Source organism: Alexandromys fortis, unplaced genomic scaffold, assembly GCF_014885135.2.
Source record: "Alexandromys fortis isolate MF-2015 unplaced genomic scaffold, M_Fortis_MF-2015_v1.1 scaffold_78, whole genome shotgun sequence".
NCBI classification, from domain to species: domain Eukaryota; kingdom Metazoa; phylum Chordata; class Mammalia; order Rodentia; family Cricetidae; genus Alexandromys; species Alexandromys fortis.
In genome coordinates, this window is record NW_026067977.1 from 5,969,869 (window position 1) to 5,987,317 (window position 17,449).

Below are 17,449 nucleotides of genomic sequence, written 5' to 3' on the forward strand. Positions count from 1 at the left end.
GGGCCAACTGGTCTGGCCTTGAACTTTCAAAGATCTCCCTGCCTCTGCCTCAAAAGTGCTGGGATTAAAGGCATACCTGGCCTACATACAATCCTTTTGCATCAATGTACTTGACAACCTAAGGCCCTCAACCAGAATCTACTAGGCGCACACACATATCCCTCTTCTAACAGCCCACCTAGCAACCTGTTGGCCAACTAGGATTTCCACTGGTTCCAAGTAAGTTTGTTTTCCCCTAGACAAATCAGCAAAAACTCCTCTTTCAGAACATCTCAGGAAGGGAAGACATGAAGCTGACTGACATCCAACCTAATTAGTTCTGGATGCACGTTTCCAATAAGGTAAACTGTAACCTCTACGTGAACTTTTGGGGAAAATCTATTTACCACCTTATGACTATGAATAATTGGGGATGTGAATAAAATCAAATCAAACATATCATGGGATGGGACAAACACACTGATGTGCAAAGACTAATATAACCCAACATTGTCAATCAAAAAAGGGAACCAATTAGATCCATCCTCTAGTACCCAAACTCCTTCCTACTTTAGAAACCATAAAAGCAGCCCTAGGGCCCTTGAGTATTCTCACTCATGTGGACAGCTGTAAAGAGTGACCGTATGTCTTTCTGATTTGTGTGATGGTTTCGTTCTTCAATTACATTTTCTTCCATTGCAAATCTTCATGTGTTTATTTTAATTCCTGGGAAATAAGATGCCAAGAACCTGGAAACACCAGGTGCAGACACTGACCACATGCAGTAGGTAACGAAGGGAGAAAAGGCATAGTACATGGATATTGAAATCTAGTTAAAAAAAAAAAATACCCAAGTAGTCTTTTGTCTTTGCTATTATGACTAATTTGCTCTATCTACAGCTTTAATTTCATGATCCATATAAGGACTTTATTTATTTTTGGCTAGGAGATGTAAAAAATTTGTACACGGGACATAGGAAAGCACAAATAATGCCTACTTGTATGAACTTTTTTTCTTTCTTTCTTTTTTTTTTTTTAATTGTCCTCTAAAGGAGAGGACTCATAGTCAACAAAGGAAATACTTCCCTCAGGGTCTCCGCAAGGCTCCTTGCAGTTACACCTACATAGCCACAGTGCATCTACAAAGGTGTTGCAGCTTAACAGAGATCTACTAGGAAAATGCTGCCTGGCTGTGTTTAGAGAGGCGGGTGTGAACGTTCCCAGCAGTGGCATGGCAGAGCACCGTAATGGCAGCAAATGCTCAGACGTAATGACACACAAAAAGGCACTCAAACCATAGAGACATTTTTGGAGGTGACATTAGAGACTGTCAGAAATACTTAGGGGAAAGTGTACTTACTTCATAAGAGCAAAGGGAGGAATTAATGAAGCTGGATTCTTCATACAATCAAGACTATAACTGCAATGTGTTCTTGGTGCTGTGCTAAGCACTAGATAAAAAGGCGAGATTCCAGTTACCAAGGAACTAACTCTGCCATTATCAGAGCAAGCAGAGGAATGCAGACACTCTAAGAACCTCTGGGACACTTTAATGTTTCAATTTTTTAAAGAGAACTTTCTTTATTAGACTGCGAAAGCTCAGGAAACCTTGTTGGAGCACTCTGACCTAATTCTCCCCAGTTTAGAAGGAAACAGGCGCACCAACAGTCTCCTAACACTTGGAATCACTCTGTTCCGCCATAGCACAATACTTTATTTATAGTTCCTTAAGTGGTCCCCTCTGTCTGGGTTTTCACTCACAGTTCATGGAAAACAGTGTAGTACAAAAGGGATGGCCGAGACACAGACAAACCCGGGGTCTACATTTTATGACAAATTATACTACCCCATTTAGCACCAAGGCTGGTTCCAATAAAAGAGTTAAAGTTCTAGGAGAAATCATAACACACCTATAGTCACATGAATTATAGCTGTTTAGGTTTTGTTTTCTGGTTCAGGATTTTGTAATGAACTATAATATTACTACTAACAGCAGAGCTGAGGGGAAAGAAGGATGAGAGTGATAAAATGAATGGTAACTGATGACTTCTCAGAGGCTCAGAGTTTACTTCATCCAACAAAGATTTAGCTCATCCTGTAAAGTATATAATTGAGGATATCCAGCTTAAAAGTAGATTCTCCTGAGCTCTAACAAAGCTCTTAAATCCTAGTTTCTATTTACAAGATTTAAAAACTGTTGCTATTATTAAAGTAGGGAGGGGGTGTGCATTGTCAAAGCCTATGTGTGGATGTCAGGGAACAACTCTGTGAGGTCATTTCTTTCCCTTCACCTTTATATGTGTTCCAGATACTGAACTCAGGTTGCCAAGTTTGCCCAACAAGCACCTTTACCCACTGAGCCATCTCTCACTGGCCCTATTTATGCTTTTTTTACATCTCTACTAAACAGTTGATAAAACTGTTTCGAGAGGAAAGGAGGAGGAGGAGATGGAGAAGGAGGAAGCAGCAGCAGATAGTTAGGCACAATGGTTTATTTATTTATTTTTAGTTTTTCGAGACAGGGGTTCTCTGTAGCTTTGGAGCCTGTCCTGGAACTAGCTCTTGTAGACCAGGCTGGCCTAGAACTCACAGAGATCCACCTGCCTCTGCCTCCCGAGTGCTGGGATTAAAGGTGTGCGCCATCACCGCCCAGCGGGCACAATAGTTTATGCTTTTAATCCCAGCATTCTGGAGGCTGAGATAGTTCAAGGCCAGCCTTGGTCACAAATCCAATTGCAGGCTAGCATGAGCTACATACTAATATCTAGCTTTAAAAGCAAAACAAAGCAAATGGACAAAAAGCTTTAAAAAACAAATGCCTTAAACCAGGTGTGATGTGCAATAATCTTGGGCCTGTAATCCCAGCACCCCAGGAAGCTGAAAGAGGAGTACCCAGAGAATGTGAGGCCAACCTGAGCTACAGAATGAGACTATTTCAAAACCCAAACATCCAATGGAACAAACAAAAACCAAACAAATTCTTACAAAGGACACCAACGTCTAGAATAAAAGCACACAGATGCCCTTCTGAGTATTTTTAAGGTGTATGCACATATTTTACTCATTAGGAAGATACACTAATCAAATTCTCTTCATTGTTGGGGGGCTGGGCAGAGGAAGAACATTAAAAAAAACCAACAAACCAATGCTGAATCATGAATAAAGAACTCAAAAAAGTCATTCATGGCACACCTCAAACTTCCTAATTGGGGCATCTGGTCTTGGTAAGCTTTTAAAACTAAGCTAACTGAAGAGCAAAAGTACCTAGACTAGTCTCCAGACACTAAACGGCAGCATAAGACTAGAGCATTTCTCTGCCTGTTACTACACTTCTCACTTCCTGCTTTCTTTAGGCAGCTCATTCTGACCATTTCAGGTAACAACGCAGAAGTGAAAAACCAACTTCCTCTTTAAAAGTGATAAGAACTTTGGCAGCTGGTTTAAAAGTGATTTTACTTGCTTTTTAAAGAAAATCAGAGACCCAAAATGCCAAAGTTATGGAAAGCTTTACTGCTTTCAGAAAACATAATGAAAATAAAAGTATTTCTTTTGGCGCCACAACAGACATAGTTAAAATAAAGAGAACAACAAAACATTACCCATTCCAAATGAGAGACCCTTGAAGTCTTCAACGAGAAAGAAGAAAATGGAAATCCTAGATTTTCTTAGAGAAGGGATTGGTCCTAGGGGCTCTGCAGGTGCCGGGGCAAATGCTTGACCACTGACCTCTATATTCAGCCCATCTCCCATCCCTTTTTCTTTTTTTCACTTCATTTTTGAGACAGTCTCATCAAGTTTTCAAAGTTGTACTTCAACTTGCTTTGTAGCCTGAACAGACCTTAAATTATTCTATCCTCTTGCCTCAGCTTCTGCAGCAGTTGGGTTAGAGGTCTAAGCCACCAGGCCAGGGACGATTAAGAATATCTTTTATCTTGATTTTAAAATTAGTCTGTACCGCTGTGCATGGAGGTTCATGACTCTAAGCTTAACACCGAGGATCCCAAGACAGAGGATCACTGTAAGTTTAAAGCCTGGGCCTAAGTGAGTTCCAGATTAGCGTGGGCTACAGAATCTGGACTGTTTCAAGAAAAAAAAAAAATCTAAGTAAACAAACTGATAATTAATGCAAAAATTTCTGCAAGGGTACTTGCTTATGAATTCCAAGGCATTCAAATCAGTAAATATCTTGGAAAAAAAATCTTTTCTCAAAATGTACCCCCCCCTTTTTTTTGTAAAAGGGTCTCATTAATATAGGCTGGTCTTAAACTCCCTGTTACCAAGGATAAACCTGTATTCCTAATCCTCTTTGTCTTTACCTCCCAAGAGCTGGGATTGTTACAGACAGACACCATCGGACCCAGCCTTTCTCTCTACCTTTTCTCAATGTCTGAATTCAGATAAAATCAATCTGAAGGTTATGAGAAGCAGACCAAGGTAAGAAACTCCCAGACCAGGAAGTCTTCCAAAGCCCTTTCTTTCTGCCATAGACTTCAAGAGGGATGACTGTGTCTGTCTGGGGAAAGGAATCAAATAGAACTCCAGGAATCTCAAATCTGAAGGGGCTCTCTACATTGTCCTGGAACTCACAGGTAGAGGAAGCTGGCCTTGAACTTGCCTTCCTCTGCCTCCGGAGTGTTCAGATTAAAGGTGTGCACCACCATGCCTGGCTCAAACCATAAGAATTTTTACTGTATCATTACGCTTCATTATCTACACCAATAAATGTAGTTAATTAGAAAAAAAAAAGAACTCTATTAAACCCAGCATTGTGGGGGTTTGGCTAGAATCCCAGCACATGGAAGGCAGAAGCCAGAAGACAAATTGGAGCCCACTCCAGTCTACACAGCAAGTTTCAGACCATCTAGGGTTAAATAGCAAGACTGTCCTAAAAATACAAAACAAAAAACAAGTTCTTTACTAAAACAGGAATAAAATTCATGGTTATTTCTGGGGTGGATTTACTAACTATGACTTGGTTTTTCTATCGTTATTAAAAGTAAACACCAAATCTACATGTGATGCATATGCCTATAAGAGCAGCAGAGCAGTACTTAAGAGGTGGAGATAAGCGGTGACGGGTGGGGTCATCCTTCGCTATATAGTGAGTTGGAGGCTTACATAAGCCACACAAGACCCAGCCTTAAGAAACAGAATAAAATTTCACTCTAGCTTGATGTTGTGTGAACCCGAAGTCCTCGCCTTAGAATAAACATTTGTTATAGTTTTCGTTCCACTGTTGAGATATGTCTTTCTGTTTCCTAAATCTTTAACATTCATGATGCTCAATCTCCAAATAAGAGAAAACAGCGCTCATGTGTTATTTGTTGGCTTTTTATTTTTTGTGATGCTGATGCTGAAGTTCAAACGCAGGACACTGCATGTGTTACGTGCTCTACCAACAAACTGCCACCCTTAACCCTGTGAAGAGGTTTGTAAAGGTGTTATGCACCTTTTTCAGCGTTTAAAAATACATACAGCGAAATATGTCAAATTATTCTTTGCGGAGAAATGACTAAAAAAAAGTATGTTCCCCTCAACAATCGCCAATATTTTCACTACTATAAGAACCCAGACAGATTTTATAGAACACTGGAGGGTACACACTTTGTAACAGTCGTTGCAGGAAACAAAAGACAGATTCTTGTCCCATAAGGAGTTATCTAGTGAGACCATTCTAACTTCTACCAACCCTGAAGTGCTGTGCTTACTGAAGAGCCCGACGCTTCTTTCTTTTTCCGACAAGCTGTTTAGTAAACGTATGCTGTTGTCAGAAAAAGTTATTCCATGTAACTTATAAGGCATCCTTGTATTTAAGCCACCTCTAAAGACCTGAGTACACAAACTGCATTCTGGCAAACCTAGCCACCAGACACCACACACAGGCTGGGTATTGGGCCAGGCGGTGGTAGTGCACGCCTTTGATCCCAGCACTCGGGAGGCAGAGGCAGGTGGATCTCTGTGAGTTCGAGGCCAATCTGGTCTACAAGAGCTAGTTCCAGGAAAGGCTCCAAAGCTACAGAAAAACTCTTGTCTCGAAACCTTCCTCCCCCCACCCCGCCAAAAAAAAGGGCTGGATATTTCACTTAACCTGGACATGTTAACGTAAGGTTTATTTACTACCAAACTTTTCTGGAGTTGGAAAAAAGTCTACTGGCTATTCCTCACTGTTTAACAGGAAGCCAAAACTAGTCTGAAAAAAATTATAGTTAAGATTAAGAGAGAAGGGATGGAGTCACCTTGGGGACATACATGCACACAAGACATCATCAGCAGGCACAGAAGTGCTCGTCAAACTCTTAAGCAAATGTCCCGAGCTTTACAGATTTATTTTTATCGAATTAATTCAATCGTCACTAGCCGAGAAAAGACCAGGGTGTGTAGTTAGATGGATAGACAACCTCTCCCTGTCAAGGAGTCGTGACAGCAAAATCACTTCCTGAGGAAGGAGGAGCAAAAGGGAAGTTAAGGAGGCTACTCTGATCAGGAAGTGACTCGTCCCAAACTAACCCCAATCATACCTATAAATGGGGGGATGGGGTGAGCCCCAACAGCCAAAGGCGGCAAAATAACTGGTGTATGACACGTCCCAACATCACCTTCTCTTCCTCTCTTACGATTACAAGAAGGGTCTACAGATAAAAGTCAATCAGCTGAAGTTGTCTCCTCTTTCTAGAGGAAGGCTGTGCTCGGTCCGGAATGAAAAGAAGAGTTGAGGAATGGGGAACTGGGGCCACCGTGAGGCAAAGGAAAGCCCCTTGAAGGAAGAAAGTGTCCCGGGTGCAGAGGGAGTATGCCAGCACCGGGAAACGACTTTCTTTTTCCTGCGGATACCGCCAGGCTTTCCACTGCTGCCAGCTCGGACCCCTGGGCCCCGTCGGGGGAGGAGGTAAAAGAGAGAGGCGGACCCCTTACCTTCTCCTCATCCGACACCCGATCCTCGAAGTCGGCCATCTTGGCTGCTCTGGCCCAGCCCGGCGACCGGCGCGAGGCAGGCCGGGAAGGAAGCTGAGTGGTGGAATCACCAAGGGGGCCGTCGGAAGGACCCGCCCGGAAGCTCCGGCCAAGAGGGCGCCATGTCAGTTCCGCGCGGGCGTGACAGCCCGGAGTGGGAACGCTCTGGGAAGCCGGCCTTGCCCTCAAGGCCTTGGAGTATGAACTTCTTTCTCACTGAGTTTCAGTCCTTTGCCCATTCATCCTGGAAGCTCGGTGGCGTGTCTCGACTGGCCATGGCGCCTGGGCTCCCTCTGGTCAAGTAGCAATGGCTACACCTCTGAGTTTTCCGGGTCCCGATGGTCTCCGAGGCCGCCGAGTCCAGCGCGCTAAGAGCTGCTCGGCTCTAGGAAACACCAATCCTTTTCCAGCCCCGCAGCGGGGCGAAAGGTGACCCTCAACCTCGCATGGAACCCAAAGCACATCCCTCCCGCGCCACATTGAGTCCGCTTCCTGCAGAATCAGTGCCGCCATCGGCTCCGCCCTCCTAGGGGACTAGGCAGCCCCTCAGTCTGAGGACGCGCTCCGTCTTCTTCCAGATCTCGGTCCCGTTCCCCAGGACTCAGCCTTGACAGAGGCCGGCTTCCAGTCCGCCACTATCCCAGGATTCCCAACTCCGGTTTCCTGCCCTTCTCCCCTCCCAGGTCCCGGCGCCTGCCGGAGCCGCAAGATGGCGGACGGGGAATGCTTCGCGGAAGCCGCGCGGGCTGTGGGGTGTCCCCATGCACCTGCTCCCGGCTTGGGCCTGGGCCCGCCGCTGGGCTGGAAAGAGCGGCTGAAGGCCGGGCTGGCGAACTCGGGCTCCACGCTGTGGTTCCTGGCGGGGCTGGGGCTGCTTTACGCTCTGAGGGTCCCGCTGAGGCTGTGTGACAACGTGACAGCGGGTGAGAGGCCCCAAACCTGGACGGTCGGGAACAAGCACCAAAGAGCTGAGATTCTCGGGGAGTCATGGAGGGCTTTGGAGAAGGAATCGGTGTTGCATGCTCCAGTGGGTTATTATTATTTTTATTATTTTCCTCTCGGGCCACACCAACCGGGCAGCTGATTGTCAAACCTGCGCTGCAGTTTGCCGGCCCCTCCCTAGAGCGCTGAAGGCTCGCCCTCTCTGTTATCGCAGGAAAAGCTACCTGACAAGCTGCAAAGCTTCTGGTAGTAAGCCAGAAGAGAGCGTTCCCAGACACGGACACACAGTTTATATACATTCTTAGCATTTGCAGGGCCCCGTGCCTTTGAGTCTCCAGCTGCCAAACTTAGAGAAAGAACCCACACCCAGAAAATCAACACATCTGTAATGCAAGATAGAAAGTACTACGGTTTTAGTGGACCATACTTTATTGTAAGAGGGTTCTGTTAAGAAACGTTTTTCGTGATATTTTTTAGCCTTCAGACTTTATCATGAATAATAAAATAGTACAGGAAAGGAAGAGGGAAGAGAAGCGCAAACAGTGGGTTTGTTTAATATGTTCTTTCAGCATTTGTACAATGTTTGGAATGTAGCCTGGACTAAAGGTAAAGACTCGTAAGCAGTGTTGATCCATGCAGATTCTGCAGATGCTATTCCTTAGCCATAAGCAGGATGAGAGCATGGGGTCCTGGGCCTTTTCTGGTGTTATTGCAGTATTTCTACGGCCTCGGAAGAAGATCAAGTATTTCTATTAGATGGTAACTCTTATTAATTTTTCTGTCCTGTGAGAAGGCACTGGTTTCCCTTTTCTACTCCATGAGATGACATGAAACACTGTGGGATAATGTCTTGAAATGCTTTGAATATTTTAGAGACTATCTAATTTGTCTGTAATAGGGGGATGAAGTGCTTAATGGTAGTTTGTGTGCTCATTAAATGATATTCATTGAGTTTGTTGTTTATTTTCCTACTTATTATTGTTGTTGCTTTGAGGCAGGATGTAGCCAGACTGGCCTTGAACTCCTGATCCTTTGAGCACCACTATAAAAGTGGTGGAGTTAGAAATTTATATTATCTAGCCTGGCTTTTCTTTTCTTTTTTTTCTTTACTTTTTCTCTTTCTTTTTCTTTTCTTTTCTTTTCTTTTTTTTTTTTTTTTTTTTTTGACAGAGTTTCTCTTTGTAACAGTCCTGGCTGTCCTGGAACTCATCCTGTAGACTAGGCTGAGATCTGCTTGCCTTTGCCTCCCAAGTGCCAGGATTAAAGGCATGCACCACAACTGCCTGGTCCATTCTAGCCTGGCTTTAAAGAAAATTATTTTATACATTGTCTCTCTGTATAGTCCAGGAAGTCCTCAAGCTGGAGATCTTCCTGCTTTAGCTTCCAGAATGCTAAAATTTCAGACTTGAACTCCCAAACCTGATAACTTTGGTTTCATTGTCTATGTTTTTTAGATACATTTACCATTTAGTTGAACATTGATTATTACAGATTTTTTGTTTCTTGTAAAATTAAAAATTGGAGCTAGAGATGTAGCTCACTTGGTAGAGTGCTTCCCTAGCATGCAGGAAGCTCTGGTTTCAATTCCCAGCACCCATAAACCAGGAATGCTGATGCGTGCTGCGATCCCAGCACTTAAAGGAAGGTGAATACAGGATTATCAGTCATTCAAGGCCATTCTCAGCTACTAATGAATTTGAGACCAGCCTGGATTATATTAGACCACTTTTTAAATGTGTGCTTAACTTTTTATCCTTATATATTTACTAAAGATCTAGTGTAAATTTTTGTGACTTGTGTTTTGGATTTTTAGAAAAGCAGGCTAAGTTAATCTCATTTTTGACTTTTGATTTTCTTTTTTGTTGTTGTTGAGCATTGTTTTTAAAGACAGGGTTTCTCTGTGTTACCCTAACTGCCCTGCAGCTCACTCTGTATCCCAGGCTGGCTTTGAACTCACAAAGATCCGGGATTAAAGGAGTGTACCACCACCTGACTTTTTTTCTTTTTTTGACTGCAGAGACTGATCCTAGGGTTTACATGCTAAGCCTCATTTTGATTTACTTTCTTATTTAACTAAACAGCAGTGTGTAATCTCACTTTTATATACATGCGGAGATTCTTTATTTGTTTGTCTTTGTTTTTCAAGACAGGGTTTATCTGTGTAGCTTTGAAGTCTATCCTGGGACTCACTTTGTAGACCTCTGGCCTTGAACTCACAGAGATCCGAGGTCTCTGTCTCCAGAGTGCTGGGATTAAAGGCTTGTGCCACAAAGGGGATTTAAAATCACTTTAAAAAAAAAATGTGTGCCTTTTGTTTTTCTAACTTTTTCAAATGAATTTCACTTTAGATATTAATATGGACAGTTATTGACTTAGGCTGGTCAGCTTAGAAATTTTGAGCTTTGCAGTAGTGGAAAAGCTGGATGCATTTAGTAGAAATTTTGAATTTTTGTCTTTTCCCGACCTAGCAACATAATCTCTGATGCTGGGCAGCAGCAGGAAGCCTCGGTTCCCACTCACCATTCATACAATGTGGAGAGTAAACAACCAATGCTGTCCAAGGTATTATGTTGCTATGCTATGGCGTTTGGAAGATTAGAGATGTAACCTACATTTTTTACTTGCAGTATTTTCAATTTATAGACTTATTTGGACATAGCAGTATCAAAGTCAGGTATCTGTGCTGCTCACCTTCCTCCATCTAAAGATGCTTGCATAACTATAATGTACTTTAAATTGTACTTTGTAAAAACTCTGCTGTTTTCTCTTTTAACAGTGACAGGGTTTTTAAGTTCCTTGACACCCAAGTTCTATGTGGCACTTACAGGGACATCTTCTTTGATATCTGGACTAATATTTGTAAGTAGATTTCATTTTTTTTCATTTCTGTTTTGATCCTCACTTAAAGATTGTTTATGTTTTTACAAATATATAAATGTTTGTCAGGATTTCCAAAATGTGTTTGATATTTGGAAAAAGTTGCCTAGAGAAACAAGTTTGGGAGGTACCACATTGCCCTTTCTTCTTTTATGAGTGTGGTAGTATTAATTATATGTTAGATTTCTTTTTGAGACAGGGTCTCATTATGCAGGCTAAGCTGGTCTGGAACCCAGGGTGGGTCTCCTGCCTCTGTCTCCTGAGGGCTGAGATTACAGGGGTGAGTTACCATGCCCAACTTCATTCATTGTGTATTAAAAATTTGTATACGGGGGGGGGGGGGGGCTGGACAGATGGCTCAGTGGTTAAGAGCATTGCCTGTTCTTCCAAAGGTCCTGAGTTCAATTCCCAGCAACCACATGGTGGCTCACAACCATCTGTAAAGAGATCTGGTACCCTCTTCTGGCCTGCAGACATGCACACAGACAGAATATTGTATACATAATAAATAAATAAATATTAAAAAAATTTGTATACAGGGATGGCAGATGACTTAACAGATAAAGGTGCTTGCTGCCAAGTCTGTCTGACATCCTGAGTTGTCCTTTGATCTCCACTCATGTGTGTTTGCATGCTTACACACACACACACACACACAAATGTAATTTTAAAAAGGCCTGTATAGTATAATGGGGGAGAGGGTTGGTCAAGATGGACTAGAAGTTTAATGATCAAAGGTTAATGATTGTTATTAATTCAAAATGAATGAGGGTATGGGGAGATGGCTTAGTCAGTAAAATGCTTGCCATGTGAACATGAAAATCTGGGTTCAGATTCCCATTGCTCACATAAAAAGTTGGGAATGCTTGCATACCTGTTATCCCAGCTCTGGGAGGTAGAAACTAGAGATTTTTGGAGCTTTCCAGCCAGCTATACTAGCCAAAAGTGTGAGCTCTGGATTTAGTGAGAGACCTTATCTTAGACAGTGGGGTAGAGAGTGATTGAAGAGACACCTGACCTCCACACACATGCACAAATATGTAAATATCCATCTTTCATACTGGAATTAGTGAAATGAGTTATTCTACAACTACTATTATCAACTATTATACTGATACTTTGATTTTTCAAATGATTTCAAGAGAATCTGAGTGTCAGAATTTGTTTCCTTTAGAAACAGGATGACATTTAACCTAGTTAACTTGAACTAGGTTCAATTCTGTAGTCCAGAGTGGCCCTTGACCTCCTGTTCCTCTTCCTTTTGCTATACAAGTATACACCATTATGTCCATTTTTGCAATGCTTGGGCTGGAATTTAGGGCATGTATGTACTAGACAAGCAAGCACTTTACAACTGAACTATGCTCCAGCCCCTGAATATGCAGGTTTTATATAAAATCTTGCAATATTTTGATTTTGACAGCATTGGGCAAATTATAACTTTAAAAAAATATTTATTCATTGTTATGTGTATGACTGTTTTGCCTGCCTGTATGATTGTGCACCATGTATGTGTAGTGCCTATATAGTGTAGGGTGTTGGATTCTCTAGGACCAGAGCCACAGATGGTTATAAGCCACCATGAGGGTGATGGGAATTGAACCCTGGTCCTCTGGAAGGGCAGTTGGTGCTCTTTACTGCTGAAGCATCTCTCCAGCCCCTGGAGAGGTATGACATATCTGGAATTTAGACTTCACTTTTCTAAGCCCCAGCTGCCTCCCTGTAGATGGGAAAATAATAGTACTCATTTCACAAGACTATAGGAGCTAAATGAGGCAATACACGTGAATATTTGTAATGTGGAATTGGCTCAGGGAGCGCTTACTGAGTTTTGGCTGTTATCTGAGAAGTTGCACAGTAAGGGATGCCATTTAACTTTAACTCATTTATTGCTCCAGTAAGATATTGCTTTTAATTTAAAAAATATTGTAAAATATTTTGTTTATTAACATCTCTAAGGTCTAGGGTTTCTTAATGTATGCTTTGGGAAAATTCTGCCACAGATGAATGTATTAAATATTTATTATGCTATTTTTCTGTTCTTTTTTCTCATCTGTAGGTGGTGCTCTACAGCTTTAGTAGAAATCAGTATTTCTTTGACCTTTTTAAATCTTTGAGATAAGGTCTCGAAACAGAGTTTGTATTTATAAATGATAAGCCACAGAAATACAATAAAGTAAATATCCTGATGTGTAAATAGTTCAACCTGAGGAAGAACTTGTCTCTACCCATAATAGTAGTATTGCTAACTATTAGATCAGTACTTTTTGGGTCAGAAAGCACTTTCTTACGATTCTTGTTAGTTAAATTTCCTAGATGAGGAAACTGGGGCTCTGAGATGTTAGAGACTAATTGATTTGCTTAATGTGCAGTTAATAAATAGTGGACTTGATGTGCAACTTGGATGCTTAATCCTAGCTTAATACTAATTGCTTTAAAGTGATTTTTAATTATGCTGCAGATAAAATCAAATGGCAGCAACACATGAAGAGTTACATTGTAGATTAGATACTCTTTTTTCTTTACTGAAACTTCCAACTGTCTGTTCTCAACTGGTCTGGTATTTATGGTCCTCCTGCCTCTATCTTCTAAGAGTTGGGATTAAAGGCATATACTATCACACCTGACTCACTGTTATTATTCTTTAATGTCTTTTAACAATGCCTTTTTAACTGCCTAAGCTTGTCTGAGCATCCTGGTAAATCCATAAGAAAGATATTTTACTTTTATGTGACATATGTGTTTAGGGAATCTTGGGTTTGGGTTTTTTCTTCTGCTTGATCCTTCACCCCCCACCCCCAAGGAGAGATTGTGCATTTAAAGTGCTGAATTGAATGGGAACATCTCTTTAGTTTCTATTTATGAAATGCATTTTAAGTGAAAGCTGTTTCTGTTGGTTATAGATATTTGAATGGTGGTACTTCCATAAGCATGGCACATCTTTTATTGAGCAAGTGTCTATAAACCACTTACGACCACTGATAGGAGGAACAGAGAGTAGCATTTCAGAGCCAGGTTCTCCTGCCAGCAACAGAGAAAGTGAAACCACGAGACACCACCATCTATCAGGTAATTTTTCTTTGGGTGTTTTCAGAGCTGTGTAATCAAGCTTAAGTTCACTTACAGAGGATCAGTCTCAAAACAACAGAAGGTATTAGTTTGTATGCTAATGTCCCTTTCACATGTAATGATGTTAGGAGATAGGGAATGGGGAGGTGATCACATCATGAAGGTAGAACTCTCATGGATAGAATTAGTGTCCTAAGGAGCTATTTACTCCTATCACTTTATGAGTACATAACAAGAGTGCCATTCACAAACCAGAAAGTGAGCCTTTACCAGGCACTAAATCTTCCAACACCTTGAGCATGGGTTTGCTGGCCTCCAAAACTATAAGGAATTAAATTAATGTTGTTGTTATGATACTCAGTTTGTGGTATTTTGTCATAGTAATCCAAGTAGATGAAACACAGACAAAATTGTCTTTTCCTGTTACTGTAGGTAAGCCATTCTGGTATAGAGAGCAGTTATCATCAGAGTCTCAGACCCCTTCTCTTGTAGTCTGACATCTCCAGACACAGTTTGTTTGTTTGTTTGTTTATGTATTGAGACAGAGTTTCACTATGTAGCCCTGACTGGCCTGGTGTTCTCCCCATAGTCTAGGCTGTTCTAAAACTCACAGAGATCATCTGTATCTGCCTCCAGGGTGCTCAGATTAAAGAGATGCACCACAGTGCCCTGTTGAGGGAGCTGCGGGCTGTGTTCCTGCCGCCCCAGCTCCTGGTCGTCCGGCTAGCTCAGTCGGTAGAGCATGAGACTCTTAATCTCAGGGTCGTGGGTTCGAGCCCCACGTTGGGCGCCACTCTGTTGTAAATAGGAGCGACGGGCTACGTTCCTGGCACCCGGCCGCCCGCACAGCTAGCTTTACCCCAAAATAATTACACAGAAACTGTATTCTTTTAAACACTGCCTGGCCCATTAGTTCCAGTCTCTTATTGGCTAGCTCTTACATATTGATCTAACCCATTTCTAATAATCTGTATAGCCCACGAGGTGGCTTACCAGGGAAGATCTTAATCTGCGGCTGTCTGGAGTGGGAGAATCATGGCGACTCCCTGACTTGGCTTCTTTCTCCCAGCATTCTGTTCTGTTTACTCCACCCACCTAAGGGTTGGCCTATCAAATGGGCCTAGGCAGTTTCTTTATTAATTAACCAATGAAAGCAACAGATTAGAAAGAAGTAACTCCCACATCAGTGCCCAGCAGATGCAGGTTTTTGTAGTCCAAGGTACTTGTTTTGGTTTTAGTCATCATATCTACCTTCCATTCAGCAGGAAAAAGAAAAGTTCTCCTAACTCATCCTAATCTATTCAGAAGTGCCTAGCATGCACAAAGCCGTGGTTCAATTCCCAGCCCCACCAAACAGAAAGTGTCAAACACTCATAATTCTAGCATGTAAGATATTGAGGCAGAAGGTCAGAAGTTGAAAGTCTTCCTTAGCTTAGTTTTAAGGAACTCTGTGCTACATACAGGAGGGTAAAGGTAAAATGACATCATTTTTTTCAGATTTATTTATCTTGTTTTATGTGTATTATGTGTTTTGCCTGCTTATATGTCTATGTATCACGTGTGTACCTGGTGCCCAAGGAGATGATAAGAAGTCATTAGATCCCCTGGAAATGGAATTATGAGTGGTTGTCAGTCACCACATGGGTTTTGGGAACCAAACTAGGGTTCTCTGAAAAAGCAACAAGTGCCAAGTCATCTCTCCAGCCCCCCATCATTATTTTTGAGACATGGTCTCATGATGTACCTGGAGCTCATCATTTTGCTACCAAGCCCCCAGAATCTGCCTGTCTTCACTTTGCTAACATAGGATTCCAGAAGTGCACTGCCATATCTGGCTTTTATCGGATCCTCTCGGGTCCTCATGCTTGTGCAGCAAACACTTACACACTGAGCCATCTCTTCAAAGTATAGCTTTGTGCTTCTGCAGCTTGGACGTTCTGTGTCTGGAAGACACACACACACACAAACAAAAAAACCCTTGGAGGTTTTTAATGTTAGTTCAAATGTCAGTGCCTCTGTAAAATCTTCTGTGATTGACCACTTTTTTTTTTTTTTTGGTCTTAGATTAAAACATCTCTGCTATATAGTACATGTCACATAGTTCAGATGATTGTTTATATGACTAGTTCTCATGCTGTGCAAGTCAGTTCCACAAGCTGTGATAGGATCTAGGAATGTAAGAGTGGATGAAGTTTAGTAGATCCTATTTGAGAGAGGAAACTGAAAAGCAGCTGGTAATCACATGGCTATACAGTAAGGGTTGGAGCTGAATTATGAACAAAATGTCATTGGGACAGAAATACAGCAATAACTAGATTTAATACTGTGCTTCCCGAGAGCAAGGGTGACTTGTACCTCTTTCATGTTTGTGCTGTATGTGCCTGGCACTGTATTAAGTGTTGGTTAGTGAAAGTTTACCTGCATTTGATTAAACGAAGTTTTACTCTTGTTTTTCAGAATGCAAGGTCTGGAGAAACCCTTTAAACCTCTTTAGAGGAGCAGAATATAGGAGGTAAGACAGTTTGCTTTTCAGGGTAAGTATGGTGTTGGTCTTAGAGTAAAAGTGCTGTGGGATACTTATCTTTCTAAATATTCTACAGCCTCTTCTAATTGGAGATACTGACAATATTAAAGTGAGTGATTCGCTCAAGAGTAGGTATTATCTTGACTGTTTACTTTTTTTTTTTGTTTTTTCGAGACAGGGTTTCTTTGTAGCTTTGGAGCCTGTCCTGAAACTAGCTCTTGTAGCCCAGGCTGGCCTCAAATTCACAGAGATCCGCCTGCCTCCCGAGTGCTGTTTACTTTTTTTTTTTTAAATATAAAAGGAAGTAACAGCTCTTTAAGTTTTATTGTTTGGCATTTTCATATTTGTATATGATATATTCTGGTCACACCCATCCCTTCATTTTCTCTTAGCCTCTTCCCATTCCACCACTTCTCAGTTCCTCTTCCACATGTTTTTCTTTTGTGCCCCACTGGATTTAACCACTGGAGCATAAGGAAGTCATCAGTGGCTATCATGGAAGACAATGGCTTCCGCTCCTCCTAGGGCCATTGATCACCAAGCTCCCAGGACAGGAAAGACCCAGGAGCCCCTCTCCCATCAATGACTGAATGTTTATTGGCTCTCTTGTGCAGACAGCTGTAGTATGAGTGTTATGGCCTTGTCACACCCGTAAGACAGCATTTCCTAGTCCCCCTCCCCATTGCTCAGATGCTGCTTGTTTTTCTGCTCTCTTCTATGATAGAAGAAAATTAGGAAACAACCTTCCTCAAGGTTGTTTGACCAAGCAATTGGTATTGACCCAGCAATACCACTTTTGGCTATATATCCAAAGGATGCTCAATCATGCCACAAGGACATTGTGCTCAACTATGTTCATAACAGCTTTGTTTGTCATAGCCAGAACCTGGAAACAACCTAAATGCCCCTCTACCAAAGAATGGATAAGGAAATGTGGTAAATTTACACAATGGAGTACTACACAGCAGAAAAAAATGACATCTTGAATTTTGCAGGAAAATGGATGGAGCTAGAAAACATTATTTTGAGTGAGGTAAACCCAGACACAGAAAGACAATTATCACATGTACTCACTCATAAGTGGTTTTTAAACATAAAGCAAAGAAA

At 41.9% G+C, this 17,449-nt stretch overlaps 2 protein-coding genes and 1 non-coding gene across 6 annotated transcripts in view; 2 read left to right on the forward strand and 1 right to left on the reverse strand.

The window, feature by feature from the left end:
* Positions 1 to 7,079, reverse strand: part of Capza1 (capping actin protein of muscle Z-line subunit alpha 1) — a 41,874-nt gene extending 34,795 nt beyond the window's left edge. Inside the window, exon 1 of the mRNA XM_050157521.1 lies at positions 6,892 to 7,079. Coding sequence (XP_050013478.1) covers positions 6,892 to 6,930 — 39 coding nt within the window. The 5' untranslated portion in view covers positions 6,931 to 7,079. The remainder of the gene's footprint in view (positions 1 to 6,891) is intronic.
* Positions 7,080 to 7,495: 416 nt separating this feature from the next.
* Positions 7,496 to 17,449, forward strand: part of St7l (suppression of tumorigenicity 7 like) — a 59,938-nt gene continuing 49,984 nt past the window's right edge. For 3 of the 4 annotated variants that reach the window (XM_050157516.1, XM_050157518.1, XM_050157520.1), the window contains exons 1-4: positions 7,496 to 7,853; positions 10,649 to 10,731; positions 13,653 to 13,818; positions 16,276 to 16,330. In XM_050157516.1, coding sequence (XP_050013473.1) covers positions 7,640 to 7,853; positions 10,649 to 10,731; positions 13,653 to 13,818; positions 16,276 to 16,330 — 518 coding nt within the window. In that variant the 5' untranslated portion in view covers positions 7,496 to 7,639. Of the gene's footprint in view, positions 7,958 to 10,648; positions 10,732 to 13,652; positions 13,819 to 16,275; positions 16,331 to 17,449 lie in introns of all 4 variants that reach the window. The other variant, XM_050157519.1, reaches the window with a different exon arrangement.
* Trnak-cuu (transfer RNA lysine (anticodon CUU)) lies at positions 14,536 to 14,608 on the forward strand. Its single transcript has one exon. It is a non-coding gene; the product is annotated as a tRNA-Lys (tRNA).